General features: G+C 43.7%; 1 protein-coding gene and 1 long non-coding RNA gene across 4 annotated transcripts in view; one reads left to right on the top strand and one right to left on the bottom strand.

Moving 5' to 3' along the window:
* PCBP4 (poly(rC) binding protein 4) overlaps positions 1-22,865 on the bottom strand; it is a 39,552-nt gene that overhangs the window by 10,001 nt on the left and 6,686 nt on the right. For both annotated transcript variants that reach the window (XM_083429491.1, XM_083429490.1), the window contains exons 2-9: positions 9,877-10,045; positions 9,154-9,177; positions 9,023-9,055; positions 8,016-8,132; positions 6,976-7,107; positions 5,026-5,154; positions 2,361-2,435; positions 55-99 (exon numbers count right to left, since the gene is read on the bottom strand). In XM_083429491.1, the coding sequence (XP_083285617.1) occupies positions 55-99; positions 2,361-2,435; positions 5,026-5,154; positions 6,976-7,107; positions 8,016-8,132; positions 9,023-9,055; positions 9,154-9,177; positions 9,877-9,987 (666 nt within the window). In that variant the 5' untranslated portion in view covers positions 9,988-10,045. The remainder of the gene's footprint in view (positions 1-54; positions 100-2,360; positions 2,436-5,025; positions 5,155-6,975; positions 7,108-8,015; positions 8,133-9,022; positions 9,056-9,153; positions 9,178-9,876; positions 10,046-22,865) is intronic.
* Positions 4,354-21,361, top strand: LOC310672414. Of its 2 annotated transcripts, none has more exons than XR_014508549.1 (4): positions 4,354-4,815; positions 7,942-8,151; positions 10,345-10,388; positions 21,273-21,361. It is a non-coding gene; the product is annotated as an uncharacterized lncRNA (long non-coding RNA). The 2 variants fall into 2 exon arrangements; XR_014508550.1 differs by lacking the exon at positions 21,273-21,361 and adding an exon at positions 17,005-17,166.

The raw sequence follows: 22,865 nt of genomic DNA, 5'->3' as shown, positions 1-22,865 counted from the left end.
TGGAAGTGTGAATTCAAAATGGAGCCTCCTTTTAGTTTGTAAAGCTTGACTTACCTCTGCTTGAGACATACCACTGTACTGTCCTTGCATGGAGAATCCCTGAAAAAAGGATGACAAAGGAGAACAGCGCTATCAACAGTGTAAGAGAATGAATAGGCCCAGTTCCAGATTTTGGAAGGGGGCTGGGGAAACTACCCTTGCTGCCTGCCAGTGCTTGCCACCACTCTGACCCTCTGGTAAAGGTAGCACTGTTAGTAGCCACCAGCCTCCCACTCCCCGTTGTGCAGGCTCATGAGGCCTTGCTGGCAGGTAAGCACGCATGTTTGTGAGCACTAGGCAGCTTCCAGATCCCCCCTTGTGCTTGCCCATGAGAGTGGGCTTACCCTCACAGTGCTGTTGCTGACATGAACCGGAAGCAGAGCAGCCATGTGGCTCCTGGCTCATTACAGCACAGGATAAGTCAGCTCACAAGTTAGCAAGCAAGAGAGTGGGGTTGCAGGGACACTGGTGCTTAAGGGCCAGCAAGAGCTCAGGGAGCCAAGGCAAGGCATCAGCCTCAGGGAGCCTTGCTGGTGTAAATTATCCTTGGCAAATGCCTACCTACACTGGGTGCTGGCGCCAGAACTGAGAATAAGAATGGATGGGCTTACTTGTCATTTGTATTTTGTTGATGGTAAATCTCAAAGGACTTAAATAAGAAATTGGGGAGGTGGGGAGAGAAGCTTGCAAGAAGGTAGACTTCCTGGTGACTACTGTTGTTACTGAAATGTCAGGTTTTAAGATGTGGAAAGGACTAGGACCAGCCAGAAAGAGGCTGTAGAAATTCCATAAGCAGTTTCATCATCCTACCCAGAAACAAATGAATAAGCAATAGGGGAGGAGTGATTGTAGACTAAAACATAGATGATAATTATAATCATAGACTTGTAGAGTTGGGGTCCCGAGGGTCATCTGGCCCAACCCCCTGTGATGCAGGAATCTCAACCCACAATTCCCCATCTAATTTGAAACCATTCTGGACCCTGCTTAGCTATGCAAATGTGCAAGCAGTTTTATAGCTGCACCACTAGGAGGACACTAGTAAATAATGAAGTCAGATGTATCTGTGCAATTCTCCCTCTTATCTTTAATATATGTGGTATTTCCAAACTCAGTGTGTTAGGTCTTCTATTTCACTTAAATTCAGAATAGTTTATTCTATTGACCCCAAATTATGATGATTTCATCTGGCTGGAATGCAAATGAGTAATTGTTCCTCCTAATATAAAATTCAAATCAGTTATGCATCATTTCATAGTAAATGAAAGCTTAAAGTAGATTTGAAATGGGGCAGCACATTACAGATTTACACCTAATATAATCTGTTTGCTGATACCGATAAGCTTTAGGCTTATTGTCTAGCACCATTGTGTGGGAACTAGGTCACCATCTCACTGAGATAAATTATTCTTATACAGTTGTAATTTTATTTTATTCAGCCAATCAACACTTTTCAGCCTCGATTTTTGGTCATCTGGTAAGTAAGTTCTGCTTTTTACTGGCTGTCAATACTCAGATGTGCTTGAGTGGCAACATTTGTTAAACCTGACTGTGTGCATCGCAGCAGGGCAGAATGTTGCAAGGATAAACAACTTTTAACAAAATAGCAGATGTTATTTTAGGCATATAGCAAAATATCCATGTTAAATCCCCACGTCCTATAAACTGGTTCACCGTAACATAGATTCTCCTTTTTCTCTGTAAACTTTAAAAGATTCCATTGCGCTATTGCTGGTTTAAGCATACAAAAAATTAACAGCAACACCTCCCCGCCCCCAGCCCACAAAACCCCCTATCAATACCAAGAGTCTGTTCAGCAGCCTCAGCTTTTGCAGCTGGAGTCAGTCAGGGCCCCGCCCTCCCAGGCCAGATGGGAAAAAGCCTGCAAGGCAGGGAGCAAGTTTCCTAGGACTCACAGCCAAGATGGTCCTTGTATATATGGTCTCTGAGGGATCTGACAGTAAGTGCTTGGTCACATGACACAGAAGAAGCCAGAAGTCAAGGTGGAAAGGTAAAATCAATACCCATTAAGTCATTCTGATACTTTCTAATCTGGCTTGATATTTGATGTGGTGGTGAATGTAGGCGTGGGGGAAACCAGTGGCTCTCCAGATGTTGTTGAACTCCAACTCTCATCAGCCCCAGCCAGCATGGCCAATGGGCAGTGAAGAAAGGAGTTGTCATTGCACAACAACATCTGGCAGGCCGCAGTCTTACCCACCCTTTGATTACAGAGTAACAAGAGAACCAAAGCCTAACGGTTCTCTCTCTTTTTAACCTCAACCGAAAAATGGTCTCCTGTGAATTTATGAGTCCCTTACCTGATTGGCTGAAAGAAGAACTGATCCCAAGGACAGGCTGGGGTGGTAGGGAATAGTGGCGCCTTTTGGTGGAGACTGAAGGAAACCAAAGGAGGAATCACTGTACCATATACACAATACCACTTCCATCCCATCCCATCAGTATCCCCCCACCCATGACATCCTAATGGCCGTGGTACCCTTGTTACTTCCTGTACATTCCGATGGATTTCTTTGAGTTGCAAAATAGGCACTGGCTGGGATTATCTTTAACTAACTCCTGTTTGGTATGATATGATATGAGTAGTGCCTAGGGATGCCTGGTTCAGAGGAGAACAATAAAGATGGCCTGCAGTTTTTTTTAAAAAACAGTCCCATGAGGAAAAGGTTGAAGGGACTAGGTATGTTCTTTCAGTCTTTCCTCATGAGCTGGTATGTTTATTTTGGAGGAGATAAGACTGAGAGGGGGGACATGATGGCACTCCTCAAATTCTTGGAAGGGCTGCCACCACAGAAGAAGGCAAAATTTGGTTCTCAGTTCCTCCAGAGAGCGGTACTAGATCTAATAACTTTCAGTTTCAGGAGGGGAAATTTCAGATGGAGAAGCACCAGATTTAAGATGGTGTGGGTGGCTCTCCCGCAGAGGGCGCTGAGCCAAGGGGGAACAAAATACTACTACTACTACTACTACTACTACCTATATTTATACAGGTACCTACTAAGAAGATCTATTAAAAAGCAACTGTACCAAAATGAATAATTGTGAAAATGGGAAATATTGGGGGAGTGCCAAATTTTGTCCTTGCTCAGGACACCATATTACCAAAATCTGGCCCTGATAACAGCAATTCTGCCCTGGAACCAGTGACCTCGAGGGATGGTGCACCCTCCCTTTGCTGGAGATTTTCAGAGGATATTATCTGATTCTGTGATTTCACATGCATTGTGTTAAGGAGGAATGTGTGACTTCTTGACACTGGCAGCAAGGAAAGGGTGATATATATTCCACTGATGGAACCAACTTTTGACAGGGCTGTCAGATTTACTGCAGGTGACATTCATGCAGACTGAAGCTACCATGAGACATCTAGGGCAGAATTCATCTTCAGCTCTGCAAACAGTGTTCACTATGGGCCAAACTAGATCTGACATGTGATCAGCCACTGAAGGAAAGGAGTGTAGGTAAGTGGCAGAGCATCTGTTCTGCATGTAGAAGGTCCCAAGTTTGATTCTCCAGGCATCTCTAGGCAGGGCCAGGAAAGATCCCAATCTGAAGTGCTGGAGAGCTGCTGGCAGCCAGTGAAGACAACAGAGATAGATGGAGCAAAGTTCAGACTTGGTGCAAGGTACAGTGGTGCCTCGCAAGACGAAAAGAATCCGTTCCGCGAGTCTTTTCGTCTTGCGGTTTTTTCGTCTTGGAAGCAAGCCCATTGACGGATTAGCGCTATTAGCGCTATTGGCACTTTAAGGGCTAAAAACGGCTTTTTAAGGCTAAAGGGATTAGCGGTTTTGCTGCTAAAATGCTTTTAGCAGCTTAGCAATTCAGAAAAAGGGGTTTTGGAGCGAAAAAAAATCGCAAGAATTTTCGTCAATTTTCGTCTTGCAAAGCAAGCCCATAGGGAAATTAGTCTTGCGAAGCGCCTCTGCAGACAGAAAACCCTTTCGTCTTGCGGATTTTCCGTCTTGCGAGGCATTCGTCTTGCGGGGCACCACTGTAGCTTCCTATGTCCCACTTCCTTCCTTCCTTCCTTCCTTCCTTCCTTCCTTCCTTCCTCTCCCCCTCTTTCTTTCTTTCTTTCTTTCTTTCTTTCTTTCTGATTCAACAGTAGCATAGTAGGGAAAGTATGTTTAACCCTTTCCCCATGGACACTTTTTTTGTAATCAAAACACCCACCCAACTGTTCTTCTTCTCCTTACAGGGGAAAAGTTACAGGGATCCGGTACATTTCCCCCTTAGAGTAGAAAGGCAGATAGGTAGGAGGATATGGGTGCTTGCAGGTATACACCCCTTCTTTGGTCAGATTTACAATGATATAAATGAATTATATTGGGCAATATCCAGCTGTTAAGGATTTACACTAGCAAAACGGAACTCCCCCCCCCCCCACACCATATGCACCCCCTCCCCAAATCTGCTTTGGAGGGTTGAAAAAATCAAAGGGGAATATCACTGATTTCTTCTGCTTTAAGGGGGGGAAAGCCAATGTGACTTATGTTTGTGACATCAGCACCCATAGCACCAATCCCCATTCTCATCTGTGTCCTAACAAAGGGGGCAATGATAGTTGAGAGTGCTGATTGGTGCAATGGCAGCCGATGTCACAAAGGCAGTACTGTTCCTTACGCTAGATATGGCTGACAACCCTGGTCTCTGAACAAAGCCACAGTGATGGGCTCCAGCTGAAAGAGAAGTGCAGGAAAAGGAAAAGGAAGCAGGGACCCAAGATACAGAAGCATCAGATCCGTGGAAAGAAAGGTACAGCAAAACCAGCTGGGAAGGGGTGCAGCCAGCTTATAAGTATTATCACCAGTGGGGTGGCATTTTCCAACAATTCTCCATGCATGTTTGGAAGGAAATGTAGGACAGTCTAATTTGGAGATGTAGATACCCTGCCTTGTGGTACCACTTCTCCACAATTTGCAGAATGTTGTCCTCGCCTAATGAGGTGGACCCAATGACCCATACCTCCAAGATGACAGCGCAGATCTGTCGCACGCACTGGATGATGGCATCTGGTACTCCAGAGACTGTCACAGCCCTCTCGGTAGAGTTGGGGAGGAGGTCTCCAGCCACTTGGACTTGTGCTCCTGTGGTCTGTGTTAGGGGCCAAAAGCAAATTCTCAGTCTTTCTGGGCATTCTGATGAACCCTGCCCACCCAGAGAACAGCCAGGTCAGAAACAGCACATGGATCACTAGAAGGGAAGTATTTCAGAGTCTTCTTCTAATGGCATGATTTCCTAAGCAGAGATTAATCTACATGCAATTAAAAGAATTCGAGAGACCCTCTCAAAGAAATGTTTGTAGTTTAGCTCAAAATTTTGTTTATTCCTATTATTTCTTATTTATTAAATTTGTATACCACCTCTTCTGTTTCTCTAAAACTGTTTTTTTTTAAAAAATAAACAACTCCTCAATGTCTATCCCTGCTTTCCTCAAACCTCTGCTGTTGTTTAAAACCAGTTTTCATTTCTGTGACCCTCCATCTCTGCTTTACTCAAATTTCTGCCACTGTTTAAGTACAGTGAGAAAGGACAGACAGTGAAAGGGGGGGGGGGAATGGCAGTTTCAGATTTTTTCCTCTTTCATTCGTGCCTCACGAGGGGCACCAAACCCCATTAATCAGTCTCCCCTGGGTCAGTCTCCAACCCTCCACCACACACTCATTAAGAGTCCCTGACAATATGTTATTAACAACCAACCACAAACACACACACACACACACACACACACACACACACACACACCACCCATCCATTTAATTCTCGCTGAGCAAGCCAAATGACAGCTTTGCTCTTAAAGATGCAGTAACATATATCAGCTTTGCATACACACCCCATGCTGATAGGAGACTGCAGAACAGGAGAGAGGAAAAGGCATGAAAATGTGGGAGGTCTGTGGGGAAGGGAGATTTATAAGTAGGAAACAGGGGACAAAGGTGATAATGTTGTGTGTGCACAAAAGCAGCTGCACAATAGGAGAGCGCATAAGGCAGGGGCTGGCAAACTACAGCCCGGGGGCCGGATGCGCCTCCCCAGGCTCATAAATCCAGCCTGCAGACCCTGCTGCCCGCTCAGTCAGTCCCTGCGCGCTGCGGATGCCTCGCCACACGGGGACTGACTTCCACGACGCTGGCACGGCTTCTGGGCAAGCGGCAACGCTAGTGCAGCTTCCGATTGGCTGTAGGAAGTTCCTGCGGCCAATCTGAAGTCTTGCCACCCGCGGCTGAGGTTAAACCTGGCACAGCCATGGACAGAGGGGCCAGCTAGCCGGCAGCGGGTCTGGGCCACACCATGGGCATCGTGACAGGCGTGTTGCAGGGCCCCTGGCATAAGGCATGGAAATGCGGGGGGGGGTGTGTGATCTATGTGCAAGAAAGAATTGAGAAAAGTAAGGAGGCAGGTGGAGGGGGGAAAGGAGTAAAGGTGAGAAGGAGGCAAAGAAATGGGGTTGAAGAGGAAAGCATGAGCATGCAAGACTGCAGAATAGGCGGAGATGGTGGCTTCATAACTGGACAGAAGGTAAAAAGGGTGCTTCATATTTGCAATGTGTGGGTGGAGGTTCCCTTGGGGGTGGTTTGTGTACAAGGGGGGGGTTGAACAAAAGGAGGGGGAGGCGTGGACATGGGGGTGGAGATGCAAACAGGTGTGAAGTGGAGCTGCAGAACAGATGAGAGAAGCCTAGAAATGGGGTTGGGAAGGTGAAAAGTGAGCTTAGTACCTGCATGGGGTGAGAAGAGGAAGTTCTGGGGAGTTAATGCAGGGGAATGGCAGACCCTAGTTTTATAAACTTATAAACTTATAAAAAGTTCAGGTACAGAAAACAAACGTAGAAGAAACAGGTGTTCTTGTCCATGGAATGGAAAGGAATGAAGCAATAGGAGAAGACCTCAGATAACTGATTTCCAAAGTTTTTACCTCTCGGATCTCCTTGATTTTGGCTCCTGCTTTGCCAATGAGCGAGCCACATTGACTGGCTGGAATGACCAGCCTCAGTGTGACAGGTGGCCTGGAGACAGTTCCTCCATTGGCAGCTCCTGTTCCCAGATCCTGAAACAAAACCACGAGGTTCAAGATTCAGTGGGTTCCTTCAGAATCACCTTTTTGGTAGTAGTGTGCATAGGACCATTCCGGATACACCACTGCTGTTGTGACACTCAGATGGTCTGATACCAACACCTGACCAATGAGGAGTTTGTCAGCAAATGGCAGAAAACCATGGCTAGAAAAGCCACCTCTATTGGTCTGTCACCCCCCCCCCAACTTTATTACCTGGGTTATGAAGGTGCCCTAAAGACGTTAAAGCAAAGATTATGGGATAATACACACAGTGACTTGTGATCTCGATCACACACAGTCTATATTCCGTTGGCAGTAGGAGTACAATATGGGCATGTCTTTAAGTTAACACCTTACATTAAAAACCTGACAGTACCAAATTATCGAAGGTTATTCACCAAAGCCAGACTAAATTTTTTTCCTTCTGCAGTGTTGGATGGCAGGTTGAGAGGAGTTCCCTACCAGGACAGACTTTGCTCATGTGCTCAAGGCATCGATTCTATAAAACATATTTTGCTGCACTGTGTAAATACAAGCAAGCCAGGGCTGAACTGATGTTATCCTTGCTGGTACCTTTCCTGCGGAAATCAGAGGCTCACTATGTCAGGTTCCTACTGGAAGACCAGACAAACGCTAGAACAGCAGTGGCAAAGTTTTTATCGGTGGTTGCAAGAACCAATGATCCCTATCTTTAAGTCTGAACAAAATGCTTGTTTAACCTGGAGGTAGGCTGTCTGAATTGTGCATTGCTTTGTAATGATTTGTTGGGTCTCTGGACCATAATAAAGATTGATTGATTATTTCTTTTGGTACCACATCCTCCAGTTTCATCTGTACAAGGCACTGAAACTGAGGAGGAGACACCGCCATGTGGAGGTAGAACTGAGTGACCACCTTACCTCCTCCAGCTTGAAAGCAATCATGGAAACAGCTCTAAAAACTGCATCAGTGGATCCTGTGATAGTGGTGATCCGTTCTGGACAGGATCCCTCTGAAATTGTGATCCTGGCTGTACTCTAAGAAAGCAAACCACGAGTAATGTCATTAATAATAATTTAACATTGCTACCAAGTGCTTAGAATGCTTTGTTGATATAAGAATCCTGTAAGATGGGTTCCATATTACAGACATGCAGCTAAGAGAGAGAGAGAGAGAGAGAGAGAGAGAGAGAGAGAGAGAGAGAGACGCTTGCCTCTCTAAGGAACACAGGAAGCTGCCTCACACTGAGGCTGTGCACACATGACCATTGAGATAGCTCTTGCACATGCACAGACACTTCACTGAATAGGTGTTCAGGGGATTAAAAGCACAGAGAAACAAATCAGGGAATTTGCACCGGGCAAAGACATCCCTGCCCCCTCTCTGGTGTGTACAGCAATGTAAAAATGTGTCTTGAAAAGCAGTGAGGGACTGGGTGGAATCTCCCTGCATCTCAAGTCACTGATTTGCATCTCACCTTTGTCAGATAACAGATCTCTCTAACTCTATTGTTGACAATAGTTCACAGTGGCTCCCTCTCCAGGGTTTCAGAGGAAAAAAGCCTTTCCCAAATCACAGTCCTCCCTGGAGAACCCCAGGGACTGAACCTGGAGTTTTCTGCATCCACAAAATGTTATCTACCACTGAGCTATGGTATTTCCCCTCAGTAGAATAATCATGTAACTTTAAACTTCATCTGGATTTTAAAGAAATGCTGACAAACAAGGCTTGTGCAGGCTGCTCCCCTGCCTTGTGCCTCTTCACATTTCTCTGCATACTCTTCTCAATTCTCATTCAGGATACCCACTTTCCTCACAAAAAAACCTTTTACCAGATAAAATGTCCAGAATCGTATAGGCATTCTACACCATTCCATGTTTGACCGGCAGCCAATTCCAAACTAGAATGGAATTACTTCCACACTTACTTGTTCCCGTATCCTCTTCACAGTCTCTCCTTTCTGTTGGATTAAGGACAACAAAGTTCGTCAGACTTCCGCAGCTTCACAGATGCAATAAAGAAACAGCCGCCACACACAAGAGCCTACATCAATCTTACCTTGCCTATGATACTGCCAACTTCCTGCAGAAACACAAAAGACATGAGAAGTTGAATTAAGGGAGATTTACTAATCAGCAGAAGTTTGGCAATGTCTGTATACTTTCTGCCACAAAATGAGAAGGCAGCACTCCCCCCCCACACCCCCCAACAGAAAACATGGGTCTTTCAGGATTTGACAGCTTAAATGAGAGGGATATCCCTCTTCCCAAACATTGGCAATCTCACGACCTTCCTTACTGGAGCCTTTACAAATAAAAAATAAAAAAATGTTATGGTGAATTTACATGTTAATCCAGACACCTTGGCAATGTCTTCTGCTGAGTCTATTTTGCAATTCCAGCTCGAGATTCCCCACACAGAAAAGGTATTGTGTGTAGGAAAGAATCACATCCACACGACACATTTAAAGCACATGGCTTCCCCCAAAGAATCCTGGGAACTGTAGTTTACCTATAAAAGAACTACAACTCCCAGCACCCTTAACTAAGTTGGAGGGAGAATTGTGTACATTAAATATATGGTGTGTATGTGACTAGTATTTCAAGACACCCTCCTGATTTAGAAGCAGGGTAGTGGCTCACCGAGTTTGGGGACTTAGGTTTGCATCATAGCCAATGTTCCCTGCCAAGGCAAACAGCAAATCTGATCCAATGAGAGGTCTGCTATGGACCCTAACGAAATCAGGATCACAACCTAATACGGGAGTCTCTGTTTACTTACCTTCCCATGCATAAGCATTCGAAGGGTGAGAGTGATGCTGAGTTCTGCTTCGTCTAGTCCATTATCTGAGCCACTCATCCTATCTGGTGATGCCATGATGTAGGAATGCATGGGTCTGCTCCTAAGGAAACCAACACCCAGGGTCTAGCAGGAGCGGAAGGCGCCAAATCTGTAGACGCAGAGAGAGAAAAGAGCCTCAGAAGGAACCTTGCTTGTAAATCAGCCCAGCGAGTTGGCAGGGCTGCAGTGATGAGGAAGCAGTGGTTGAGTTTCATGCAACGTCCTTTGATGCTTCTTGTCTCAGAGTCAGGGAGCCCTGGAGGATAATGATTACAACGATGAAGAGAAGCATCACATAAGGAAACAGAGCAGCCTTTCCAGATGCAATTCACTGAAAACCCTTCAGAGAAACTCAGTCAAACATTATGATTTATTAATCAGATTTATATCCCATACTCCCTCCAAAAGGAGAACATGCAACGACGATATACATATGCAATCTGGGTAAAAAGGTAGGTGACATTTCAGAATATCCTGCCTCTCGACAAGTTTATTTTGATAGTCTATTTGCAGAGATCTTGGATGGTATGAAGTGGGGATCCCTGGGTCAGAGCCACAGTACCATGCCCTGCTGGACACTTGATCTCCATTTTGTTCAGATATGTGATGGAAATGACCAGCTGTGTAATCCCTCCCTCACCTCCAGTGTATTGCATGGCTGGCTGCTGTTCAAGTGAGCAAAATTCTTGAATATCATAGATGCCATATATATTGGGGGGGGGGGGTGAGCGGTGGAATATGAATCCCTGTGACCCACATGTGTGGGGTAAATAGCAAAATAATAGGCTGGGTGCCTGGATTCAAAACACAGGGCTAAACTCACCCGCCAGCAAGAGAGAGTCCCCAGTAGTAGAACTTACACAAAAGTCAAGCAGTAGTATAGTCCTAGGAATATAGGTTGTTAGACCCTTTTATGGCATCTAGTCCACTTGCAAACAGTGCTGCTCTCTTTCTACCCTTCTTACAATGAACAGACCACACCCTGTTAAGTAAGTTTAAAACACTTTACTTACAAAACATTCCAAAGGTCAGATTCATGCATTTATCCAAGCAGCAGCAAGGAGAACATAGGCAGAATACTTTTGGGTAGAAAACACAGAAATATAACTTCAAACATGTGCTCTAAGCTTAGAGCTTGCTTAGAAACATTTTCCTTTGTCAGTTACATGGAGTGGAACGAGTGGGAACAAGTCTAGGAATCCAGCTCTATTTTCTTAACCCTTTGTGCAGTAACTAGCACTTATGCGTAGTTATGTTTGACTGCAATTTCCCTACTGTATCTCTCTTTTCTGAATGTTTGTTAATCTGTTCTAGAAAGGCATCAGCCATGTCTTCAGTATGGCTTTGTGGTCTATAGAAGACTCATACAGAAAAGTTGCTGTTGTTTCCCTCTCCTACAATTTTTACCCAAATACTCTCAACCTCTCTTCCACCATCACTCGTGGCAACCCTCAAGACTTTTGGACTGGGCTGAGAATCTTCAACCCCTTCCCCTGTTGTTGTTTTGTTTAGTCGTGTCCGACTCTTCGTGACCCCATGGACCAGAGCACGCCAGACACTTCTGTCTTCCACTGCCTCCCGCAGTTTGGTCAAACTCATGCTGGTAGCTTTGAGAATACCGTCCAACCATCTCGTCCTCTGTCGTCCCCTTCTCCTTGCGCCCTCCATCTTTCCCAACATCAGGGTCTTTTCCAGGGAAATTAACTTTTTAAAAGTTTGGTTTTATTTACTTTGCTTACAGGGTGGCTCTCCCTCTAAAAAAATGCCTAAATGCTCAACTATATCTATAAATTAGCATATGCAAATTTGCACCATGGAATTTTAAGGATCTAGCAACACCCCGAACCCTATTTTGATATCTATTTCTTTGTAAAGGGAGAATCTTTGAATTAATGCAATTGCCTCAGAGATTCTTTGGATCATCTGGTTTTAATTCCTGGGTTTTCTGCAGAGTCCCCTCTCAATGTTTAGACTAGTTGCTCCATTATAGGCTTTTTTGTGAATCCATGAACTACAGCTATAAAATAGGAGCAAGATTATTAACTTTCTGCAAACCATGTGGACCAGAGGTGTTCCTCCTCCTGTGTTTTGTCTTGCAACACAGAGTGGAAGCCATGTTAGCCTGTTGCAGCAAAAAATGCAATTAGTCTTACGGCACCTTGAAGGCAGCTGTATTATGTCATAAGCTTTCGTGGACTCAGGCCCACTTCGGCTTGCAAGGTAACTTCAGTTCACTTGAGAGGGTTGGAAATCGCAACTGACACAGAAGGGGAATTACGACACAGTTAACACATTTTACATGTTCAGCTGGCTCGTTCACGAAGCATCTCAAAAGGAAGATAATACTTTATTCAAGAAAGATAATACTTTAAAATTAAGGTCAACACGTTCATTACAGAATGCGAGGCCTTCTGTAGATGCACAGCTCTTTTTATCAGAACAATCTACTGCCAGCAATTTACTGTAATCCTAACTAATCATTCTGGGCTAGGCAATAAATATAAACCAAAATCTGCACACACATCCTCACTGCCAAGGTGAGGAATGTAAAGGAGGACACTCAAATGATCCAGCGCAGGCATTTAGAGACATGGCACATGCTGGATGAAAGCACAATTTGGAATTCAGATACTACTATACAGGGCAAGTATCAGGCAAAGTCTGAAATATTCATCAAAGCTTCTGATTCTATACCTCACCTGCTATTAAAGGTACAGCCAGACCATCACTCTTGTCACAGTTCCTTTCACTTTTTCCTTTAGGGCACAGCAAAACTCAATCTGCCACAACCAACCAACCAGTCCTAGTGTTTTTCCCAGGTCTCTCTCCTTGCTCCTAGTCCAACATTCTCTCCACTGTGCTATGGGCCCCTGCAGATCAGTGTTTTATTGCGTGTGTCTTCTGCAACATGTTATTGAGACAATAACAGTGCATTAGTGGGTGGATTTATTCTGCTTTACACTGGTACCTCTGTTGTGAAGGGGATCCGTTCCGGAGGCCCGTTCGCAACCTGAAAGGAACGCAACCCGCGTCTGCGCGTGCGCAGGTCACGATTCGCCGCTTCTGCACATGACATCATTTTGCACGTCTGCGCATGCGTGAGTGGTGAAACCCAGAAGTAACCATTTCCGGTAATTCTGGGTCGCCTCAGGACGCAACCTGAAAATGCTCAACCTGAAGCAAACGTAACATGAGGTATGACTATCGTTTGTTCTGCAATGCTTCCCCAATGTTACCACATTATTGCTGGCCTGAGAGGCTATAGCGCAACAAATGCAGGACGAAAATAAACCAGAGCATTTAAAAATAAACCAGGCATTAAATAAAAGTTTCAGGATATCAGCAGAAGATTGCAGGATATGCACTGACTGGAAATGAAGCTTTTTCCACTGTATTGAAAGCAGGGTCATGTGTCACTGCGCCAAAAGCATCATGAACACAAATTATCACAAATGTACCCCCCCAAAAAAAGTCTGGACAGGCCCTACTGTAACTACACCCTATTGATTCTATTTTGGTTTGGGCCTTTTCATATTTGAGGAAGCTAGACAATAACTTTTTTGTTTCATTTTTATTTTAAAAACTTGCATTCCACCTACTTTCGAAGGAATTCAAGGCAGCTAACAAATCCAAATACCAAAAACAATATATCAAATATAAAACAATCACTTTTTCTGAACCCAGCCATTAACATCACAAAAGTCATAGTACTAATTCGGACACAGCCAAGCACCAGGCAGAAAAATAATCCGCTGAAGGACTTTTTTAAACAGCAACATCCTTACCCCTTGCCTGAAACCAAGAAGTGAAGGGGCCTGGTGCACTTTTCCTGCCAAACTACTTGGCAGAATGGGCACCACCACACAGAAGGCCATAGCCCAGATTGCAATCAGCCACGCCTCGTGAAGATAAGGAATCTGCATCAGAGCCCAAATGATGGCCAGAGCATGTGGTGAGGAAAGAGCCAACGCTTAAGAGGTGCACTTAAAATGCCAGAGTGGGTTTGGATATCATTTTTGTTTTATTTTTACTTAATAAGAAATTGCTGAATTATAAATAAGTGTGCATACAATAAAAAGTTATTGCAGCTTGCTGGAAAATTAAGTTTTTGCGACAAGGAAGATTGAGAACGGATCATGAAGTTGCTTCTAAGTAGATTTGGTTTTGGCTAAAAGAGCTTAACACACATAATTCAGTAGGTGCATGAGTACAATAATGTACATTCGCTGTCATTTAAGATATTTTAAAAAACGCTTTGATGAGGTAAGAAGATGAGGAGCAGAGTTGCTCCACACTCAATAAAAAACACACTGAAAATTATGTTCCTTTAATAAGCATTTCTGTGGCAGGGGTGGCGGGTGCTGGGGGGGGGGAGACTCAAGAAGTAGCATGCAGGAAAAAGGAACGGGATGTACACTGTACAAGCTCATACAATTTTCAGCAGTTGTGTGAAAAACTGCCAGTTTGGATGTGTCCAGTGTATTGATGACAGGTTTCCCACATCTGCTTTTTGTGCCATGAATCTGTCACTTTGCTCAGTGGTCGCACAGCAAACCTTTGTACAGACGTCACCTTTTACCCTTTTGCTTCTGGTGGAGCAGAAGTGAGCACAGCAGCTGTCAAAGGCCTTCGCTCCCTTTCTTTATGGAGCAGCCTCATTCAGGCTGTCAAGTGGATTCAGAGATAGGAGAACAAACTGCAGCCCCAGCAATGGAGCCGTGTCTATCCTTCAAACGTAGGAAAGGGGGAAGCATTCCAAGCCCACTTACTCAGTATTAAAACTGTTGGACAGAAACGTCCTCTGGAGCCATTATTACAAGCTAGGAAGTTCAGCAGGCAAGACACTCTCACCTCCATCACACTGGCAACAATAACAAGTTAATGCTCAATACCCAGGGAGCAGCCAGTATTGATTGACTGTTTCAGTGAAGACATCAGGGCTCTCATGTTCCTGGAGTACAATCCAGATCAAAGAATCATTCTAGTCTTTATAAGCACTAGGAAGGATAGGGAACATCTATCCACGTCTCACAGAACGTGCTTTCAAATGAATTTTGAAGTGAACAGATATATGTTCTTTGCATTTGATTGCCGTCAAACCATCTGATGATGCAATGTATATTCAAGAGGAGGCATGTGAGGGTGCCTGCTGCCACATGCACTGGAAACAGCAATGCTCCCATGTGAGATACGTCCCACCACAAAATCTCAAAGTTTCCAAAACTCTTCAGCAAGGAAGTCTAAGTTCTGGGGGTACCAGAATTTGACGGAACCAACATACTTTAAAAACCTTGTAGTTAAGGGCCAAACGAGACCAAGCTTCTTTTTGTGTGTCCACCCCATCGCCATATACAAAAAGGGTTGGTCTTAGTTGAGCAGAAAAATGAGAACATAGGTAAGCGGTGCTGATGAACTTCGTTTGCCTCTGTGCCTTACTTCCCCTCAGGCCATTGCTCCTCGCTTTTCTCTGACTGCAGTTCTATGATTCCTAAGAGCAGATCTGCCCCATCCTTGGCAGTCCTCAAAAACAATAATAATTCACGTTGCTTAAGATTAATCAACCTGAGCTTTCTGCTTCTTTCCTCATCTTGGAAACAAGACCTTTCCAAGAGACTCCTTTCCGTGCTATGCCTGTGTTGATTTGCCTGTTGGATCTATGTTTGATCTAGTGTTGCCCTCTGCGCAACCTCCACCATGCTGCCTCAAACCCAACCTTCCTGCTAATAATGTGTGTGGCTCTCTGCGTCAGGCGCATCATCGGAGGCATCTGTGGAATGCAAACCCACACAGTGATGTGCCAGCCCATGTGCTTCCCCTCCCCCAACCAGAGTCCCTAATCACCCTCTTCTGAGGGAAACGAGGAGACACAGAAGCAGCAGCAGCAGCGGAGGGCATGGGCTGCCCCCCTCCCCTTTTGTTTCTTCAATTAACCCGAGCCAAAATGGTCTTAGGTCCCTTCTGAAAATCCATAAGGAAAACAGGCTGAAAATGCTAGTTAACCCAGTGATGAGGCGAGAAGGCGACAGCTGTGTAAATGCAGACACTGGACACCCACCCCCCTTTCTGATCTTTCTCAGCTGTCCCAGGCGGCAACTGTCCCTATCAAAGAGTCCTCAGGGGGGCTTATTTAGACTCCAGCGCCTTTATTCTTGCCTGAGAGACTGAGTGCCAGGAAAACCTGGGGCTTTGTTTGGGACAACAACAAGTTATGGCAGGCGAGACAACAGAAGAGAAGCCATCAGGCCTCTGCTTTCATTTGCTGGGCTTGGAGGGCTCCTCTTTCCTGTCAGACAAAGGCTCCAGAAAAAGACCCCTCTGAGGCAGAGAACAGAAGACCGTGTGTGTGTGTGTGTGTGTGTGTGTGTGTGAGAGAGAGAGAGAGAGAGAGAGAGAGAACCACAGACTTCAATTATGTAGTAATTATTGGTTGTGGGTATTAGGCTGTGTGCACAACAAATACATTACCAGGGGAAAACATATCAAAACACTGTATTCAATTTAAAAAATGCCAGGATGCACATGGATTTTGTGGCTAACACTGTGTGCATACCTCTTTGCAAACCAGCTGTGGGGGCGCACTGGATGCAGAGTAAACAGGACTACATACACAGCCTAAGATTGGTCCTAGACACACAGGGCTTGGCTTGGCTTTGCCGCTTTAATACAAAGCAAAAAGTGGGTAAGTCCCAAATATTGCAAACCGATATTTATGAAAGGACTTTTATTCTGAACCTCAGCTATTCCTTGGAAATCATACATAAAAATAAAGAAACAAAACCATAGGCGCTCATGCAATAGCAAAAGCCATTACATTTTGCCACAAACTCCAGTTTACACGCATAGCATATACATCGTTGCCTCATTAGTACTGAAATAAGCATTCATTTTAAAAAAAAAGGAAAGGAAAGGAAAAAAATACGTTGTCCTGTTTATTCAGGACATTTGGTCAATTGATAACTTTTTAAAAAGTCAGGCCTCCTAGTGCTAAAGGTCAAGTGAGACAAATATGACACTCTGATGTGTTCAGGAATAATTCAAACCCACCCTTTTAATCATTATACTTTTCAGGTATTTTCAGGTCAAGTGAATATTATGAGAAACCTGTGTCTTCCTCCATTCCCAAACCTACTTCCTGTCTCCAAGCTAGGAACAGATATTTATGTGAAATGATGTCATCATTGCATCACTGCTGTTGTTTTATATACAGGAAGAGAGATTTGTTTTTCGTATAGATACTATCATTAAAAAATTGTCAGTTTTGAGCTAATCAAAAGCATTTTGATTATAATTTCAATTATTATCATCAAAATATTTATTATTGGCTCACAAACATCTAATTTTTGATGACACTTCCTGAACCTGAACCAGAATTCTAGATGAGATTATTTGTTGTTTAGTCATTTAGTCGTGTCCGACTCTTCGTGACCCCATGGACCAGAGCACACCAAGCACTCCTGTCTTCCACTGCCTCCCGTAATTTGGTTAAACACATTTTAGTAGCTTCGAGAACACTGTCCAATCATCTCATCCTCTGTCGTCCCCTTCTCCTTGTGCCTTCAATCTTTCCCAACATTAGGGTCTTTTCCAGGAAGTCTTCTCTTCTCATGAGGTGGCCAAAGTATTGGAGCCTCAGCTTCAGGATCTATCCTTCCAGTGAGCACTCAGGGCTGACTTCCTTAAGAAAGGATAGGTTTGATCTTCTTGCAGTCCATGGAACTCTCAAGAGTCCCCTCCGGCACCATAATTCAAAAACATCAATTATTTGGCAATCAGCCTTCTTTGTGGTCCAGCTCTCAGTTCCATACATCACTACTGGGAAAACCATAGCTTTAACTATACGGACCTCTGTCGGCAAGGTGATGTCTCTGCTTTTTAAGATGCTGTCTAGGTTTGTCATTGCTTTTCTCCCAAGAAGCAGGTGTCTTTTAATTTCATGACTGCTGTCACCATCTGCAGTGATCATGGAGCCCAAGAAAGTAAAATCTCTCACTGCCTCCATTCCTTCCCCTTCTATTTGCCAGGAGGTGATGGGCCCAGTGGCCATGATCTTATTTTTTTGATGTTGAGCTTCAGACCAAGCTTCAGGCTCATTGAGACTGAATGAGATAGATATATTCAAATCTATGGTTGCTGAAGGGCAGCAATATGGTAGGAAGCAGAGATATGGATAGAAATCATTCTTGTTTTGTGCTCTGATTGAAAAGAGCAAATGTATCTGCAAACATACTGGAAGCATGTTAAGATTTCTCATAACTTTCAGCATTTTGGCCTTGATTTCTAACATGTGCTGTCTTCAGCTAAAGTTGCAAACTGGGCATAAGTACCATTGAATTTAATGGGACTTACTTCTGAATGCACATGCGTAGTGTTGGGCTTTATTCAGGAATTTTGCAAAGGTAGCTTTCTATATCTGAAATTATGTTCTGCTGTTTTCCCTAAAATAAAAATGATTTAAGATTTAACTCAATTTGACCTGGGTTATTCTTACATCTCATGACAAATAGCAAGCTGTATACTGCATGGCACTTTTGTTACCTGAAAATTACATTTCAGAGCAGAATGAATAGTGAGATTGGAAAGCTCCTGGATTAAAATAAGAAATGGTGCATATATGCTATGGTTCTCCAAGAATAATAAAATTGGGTGGTGCCTCAGATGTCATCTAGCCTATTCCCTGACAATGCAGAAATCTACTGCTGGAGCATCCTTCATATGTGGCCACCCAATCAGCTTAGAAACCTCTAAAGAAAGAAACTTCACCACCTTCCAGTATAATTTCTGCCATTGTCAAACAGCTCTTAGCATCAGGAAGTAATTCCTCTTTTTAAGGCAAAACCTCTTTTCTGATCACTTGTACCTCTTAGTTCACATCCTACTGTCTGGAGTAACAGAAAACAAATTTGCTCCATCATCCGTGCAACAGCCTTTCAAGTATTTGAAGACAGCTATGATAAATGTTTTTATCTTCAGGCTAAACATACCCAGTGCCTTCAGCCTTTCCCCATAGGACTTGGTCTCCAGATCCTCACCATCTTTGTTGCCATTGTCTCTGAACACATTCCATTTTGTCAATATGCTGTGCAGCCCAGAACACTATCTCACATCAAAGCTGACCAAAGCAAAAAGTAATGGCGCCATTACTTCTTGTGGAGCCAAACACTACATTTCTGTTGATAGAATTGCATTAGCTTTTTAGTGGCTACATTGCACTGCCAACTCCTGTTTTGACTTGTGGCCAACTAAAACCCCTACAATCATCTTTTTTTACACGTGCTTCTGTCTAGTTCTGGCTACATCAAGATCGTTGGATGGAAGTATGCTTTTAAACTGTAATTGCTTTTAAAATGTTTTCAACTGCAACTGCTTCTAGATGTTTTAATTCTAATTGTTTTTAGAGTGTTTTAATCTGTTTCAGAAAGTTTTTGCTTTGTTTTTGTTTTAAAATTGTGTATCTATTTGCTGCCCTGGCCTCCTTAGCAAGGAAGGGTGTGATATAAATTCAACAAACAAGTCACGTGCCACCCATTCTATGTGCATTTGGTTTTTCCAACTGGAATGCAGAATGTTACATTTATCTCTGTTGAAATTCATCTTGTTTTGACCCAGTCAACCTGAATCCTGTTTTTATTTCTAAGGGATTAGCTACCGCTCCTAGCTTCATGTCATCTACAAAATGGATGTGTATTCCCTCTAATCCTTTGTCCATGTTATTTGTAAAGATGTTTAACAACACTGGACCCGTGACAGAACCCTGGGGTACCCCACCTGTTGCTCTAATGTTTTGTTTTTTAAAAAAATAACCTGTCTTGTGTGATCATTCTAATGGAAGGCCATGTCTAACTGATTTTAACTAAAATGAAAACAAATAAACATTAGGAAGCAATTAATCTGGTGCTGAAGATTTGAATTCGTTTAGAGGGCTATATTGCCTCTTTACTTATCTTGGGCTGCAACTTCCCTCTCTCTCTCATTTGGTCTATCTTTGCAAGGTTGAGCAGAGTATCGCTTGTGGGAGAAGAGAGGGCTGGGGCAAAGTAAGAGTTAATCAGTTCATTCTCCTTTGTTACCCACTAACATATCTCCATCTTCTCCATGCAGTAGATCTACCATTTCCCTCTTCTTCCTCTTGCTCCTAACATAGAAATAATAATCATCCCCTTTGTTATTTTCAACATCTTTCAAGCCTACACTCATTCTGAGCTTTAGCCCTTCTGACACACCTCTCCCTACAAGATTTGGACATTCATCCTTGGTGGTTTGCCTCTCCCTGCATTTCATGCACATGCCCCTTTCAAATCTAAGCGCTCCTTGAACAACCAACCTAGATTTCAAAACTTATTTTTCTACCCTTATTTCCTCGCCCCTAAGTTCACAAATTAGTTCCATTTTGCTAATTCTTCCACTGAGACTGGTTTTCTAATACATTCATTAATAGACTGTTTTCAATCCTTTTTTTTTTTTTACCTACAAGCCAATGGGCAGTGGGGCACACCCATTGCCAAAATGGTGCCATAAGCAATTGCTGCCAAATAACATTGTCTCCCCCTTTTGTCCTAACCAAATATTACTAAAAATAAATAAATTCTGCCAGCATTAGCATTCTCCTGGTAGAGAGGTTTCAGTCCTTGACCTGAAGCAAGCATTTATAGTAATTACTGTGGAACGAGGACTGTACAAATAAATCAGGATTGAAATATATATTTCTTATTCCCTGGGAACAACAAATCAGCTACTACCTATGTCACACACTGGCATGCCGCCACAGCCATGGCCTCTCACCTGATCTACCACAGCAACATGTTTTGAGGAGAAAATTCCTCCCTTAATTTTTCCAGAGCAGGTGATCAATATAACCCCCTGCATGTGATTGAAACACAACCTCCTTAAGCATTTAATCCCACTTATACCCTGATCCTTTGTTAGTGACCACAGGGACTCGTTCAGAACTGGCTTAGTTTGGAAGTTTCTACAGTGAAGTCAATGGTGTAACAGCAGTGGGAGTCCATTTGGAATCTAGATCTATTGCTCATACAATCCTGGTAGTTATTTTTGCCCTGCCAGTGAATCCTGTTATGGCAAAGTCCGCTCTGTAGATTACTGTAGGCATTTTACAGCCCCTTTCACATTTCTGCTATAAAGCAGTAGGACTGAATTTTTGAGGTGAAAAGGATGGGTGTTTCACAGGAGGAGAAGGAACCTGAGGAGTCCTGCCTTATCTCTCGAGGGATGCAGGTTGGATAAAATTTCAAAAAGGACATTAGAGAAAACTATGAAAGCACTGCTATTGAATTTTGGGGGAATGGTAATAAATAAACAGTCTCTCTCTCTTTTTTAAGGGATACATGGCAACCCCAAGACCTCCACCCTATGAAGTTCACAGTCCATGCCTCTGTAAATATCACAAATAAAAAATCCTCAACCGAAATCACCTGCGAGTTATCTGACTCCATCCAAAATCCCAAGCCTAAGGCAACAATCCTAAACATACTTACTGACTAAGGAGTAAATCCGATTGAGCCCACTGAGATCTACTTCTGGGTAAGCATGCTTAGGATTGTGCTGCACAAATGAAAAAGTGGCCTGATTTGGCTTTCATTTTGATGCTTAGTTGCCCTTTTGAACGACTTCTCCCACCCCTTGAAAATTAGGGCAAAGGATGGTAAGCGCAGCAAGCTAGATGGGAAATCCCAGCTCTGGCTGTTGCTGGGTTCTCAGAGGACGAGGAGAGCAAAGATGATACGGATCGTATGAGCAACTGGCAGCTTGAAAAGGGAGCAGATGGCATGAGTGACAATATCTGCCAATGGAAGGGATCAGCAGCCCACGCCTCTTATTAGTGCCTGATCCATTGACAGCACTTCGGCTCCCAGGGCTCAGCGCAGCTCTCCATCAAAGCACCCAGATTACTTGGCAGAGGCTAGGAAGCATGAGGAGAGGGCTATATTTTATCCAGCTGAAGAAACAAGCAGGACATACTGTGTACCCTTCCCCCAAAGCCCCCATTGAGCATGCTGAAGCCTTAGGCCAGATGCCACAAGGAACAGCTCTTGTTTACCATCATAAAGACACTAAACTCTTCTACTCAATGTTTTTCTGCTTCACACATTACTGGTTGAGTGTTTGCAGGCACAGGGGTCACTTCCAGACTGTTGCTATTTTCGGATGGGATTCCGTCGCGCAAATTCAGGTTGCACAATTAGAACTGATTTGGTGCTCTTGCGCAACACACGTGTTCCTTGCACCCCACCCAAAACATTGGTCTTTTGTGATAGGGAACGTGATGGGGGGAAATGCACCGGGAAATATGGGATAAGAATTGCTTCATGCAACATTATATTATGTCCCTGGCAAATAAATCAGAATGAATGCTCAGTAAATAGCTGACACGGTACAATCTCCCCACAGACTGTGCAAACAAATCAGGGCGAATGCTTACCAAAAAAAAAAAAAGCAGTCATGGAAGAACAATGTGATCATCCATCATATATATACCATAAAGAAATTGCAATGCAATGCACACTCACATTTACTCCATAAAGTATGGAGCAGTCCTTAGATATTCCTATGAGCTGATATAAAGCTAGAGTGACTAGAATATCCCCAAAGGAGCGATGGACTAGGATCCAAGAAATTGATGCAGTATCACCAGATATTAGGGTAATTACTGTTCAGATAGTAGCAGTATGCCATGACATAGTACCATTTGTGTTACATTCACAGGAAGAATCCATAAGCACTGAATCACAAAGGGATAGGGTGCAGATTCCTATATGTTGACGGGAGCAATACCCTTTCAGATCACCACCACCATATGGACCCTTCTTTTGAGGCCAAACACTGCAGGACTAGACACATTGAGGCCTACAGGAGATGGATGCACACATGCCATATTAATCCTAGCCCCGAAATCCAATATATCGAGCCCTCTT

Source organism: Podarcis tiliguerta, assembly GCF_965153285.1.
Source record: "Podarcis tiliguerta genome assembly, chromosome: 2".
NCBI lineage: Eukaryota > Metazoa > Chordata > Lepidosauria > Squamata > Lacertidae > Podarcis > Podarcis tiliguerta.
This window is presented reverse-complemented; position numbering and strand designations above follow the sequence as displayed.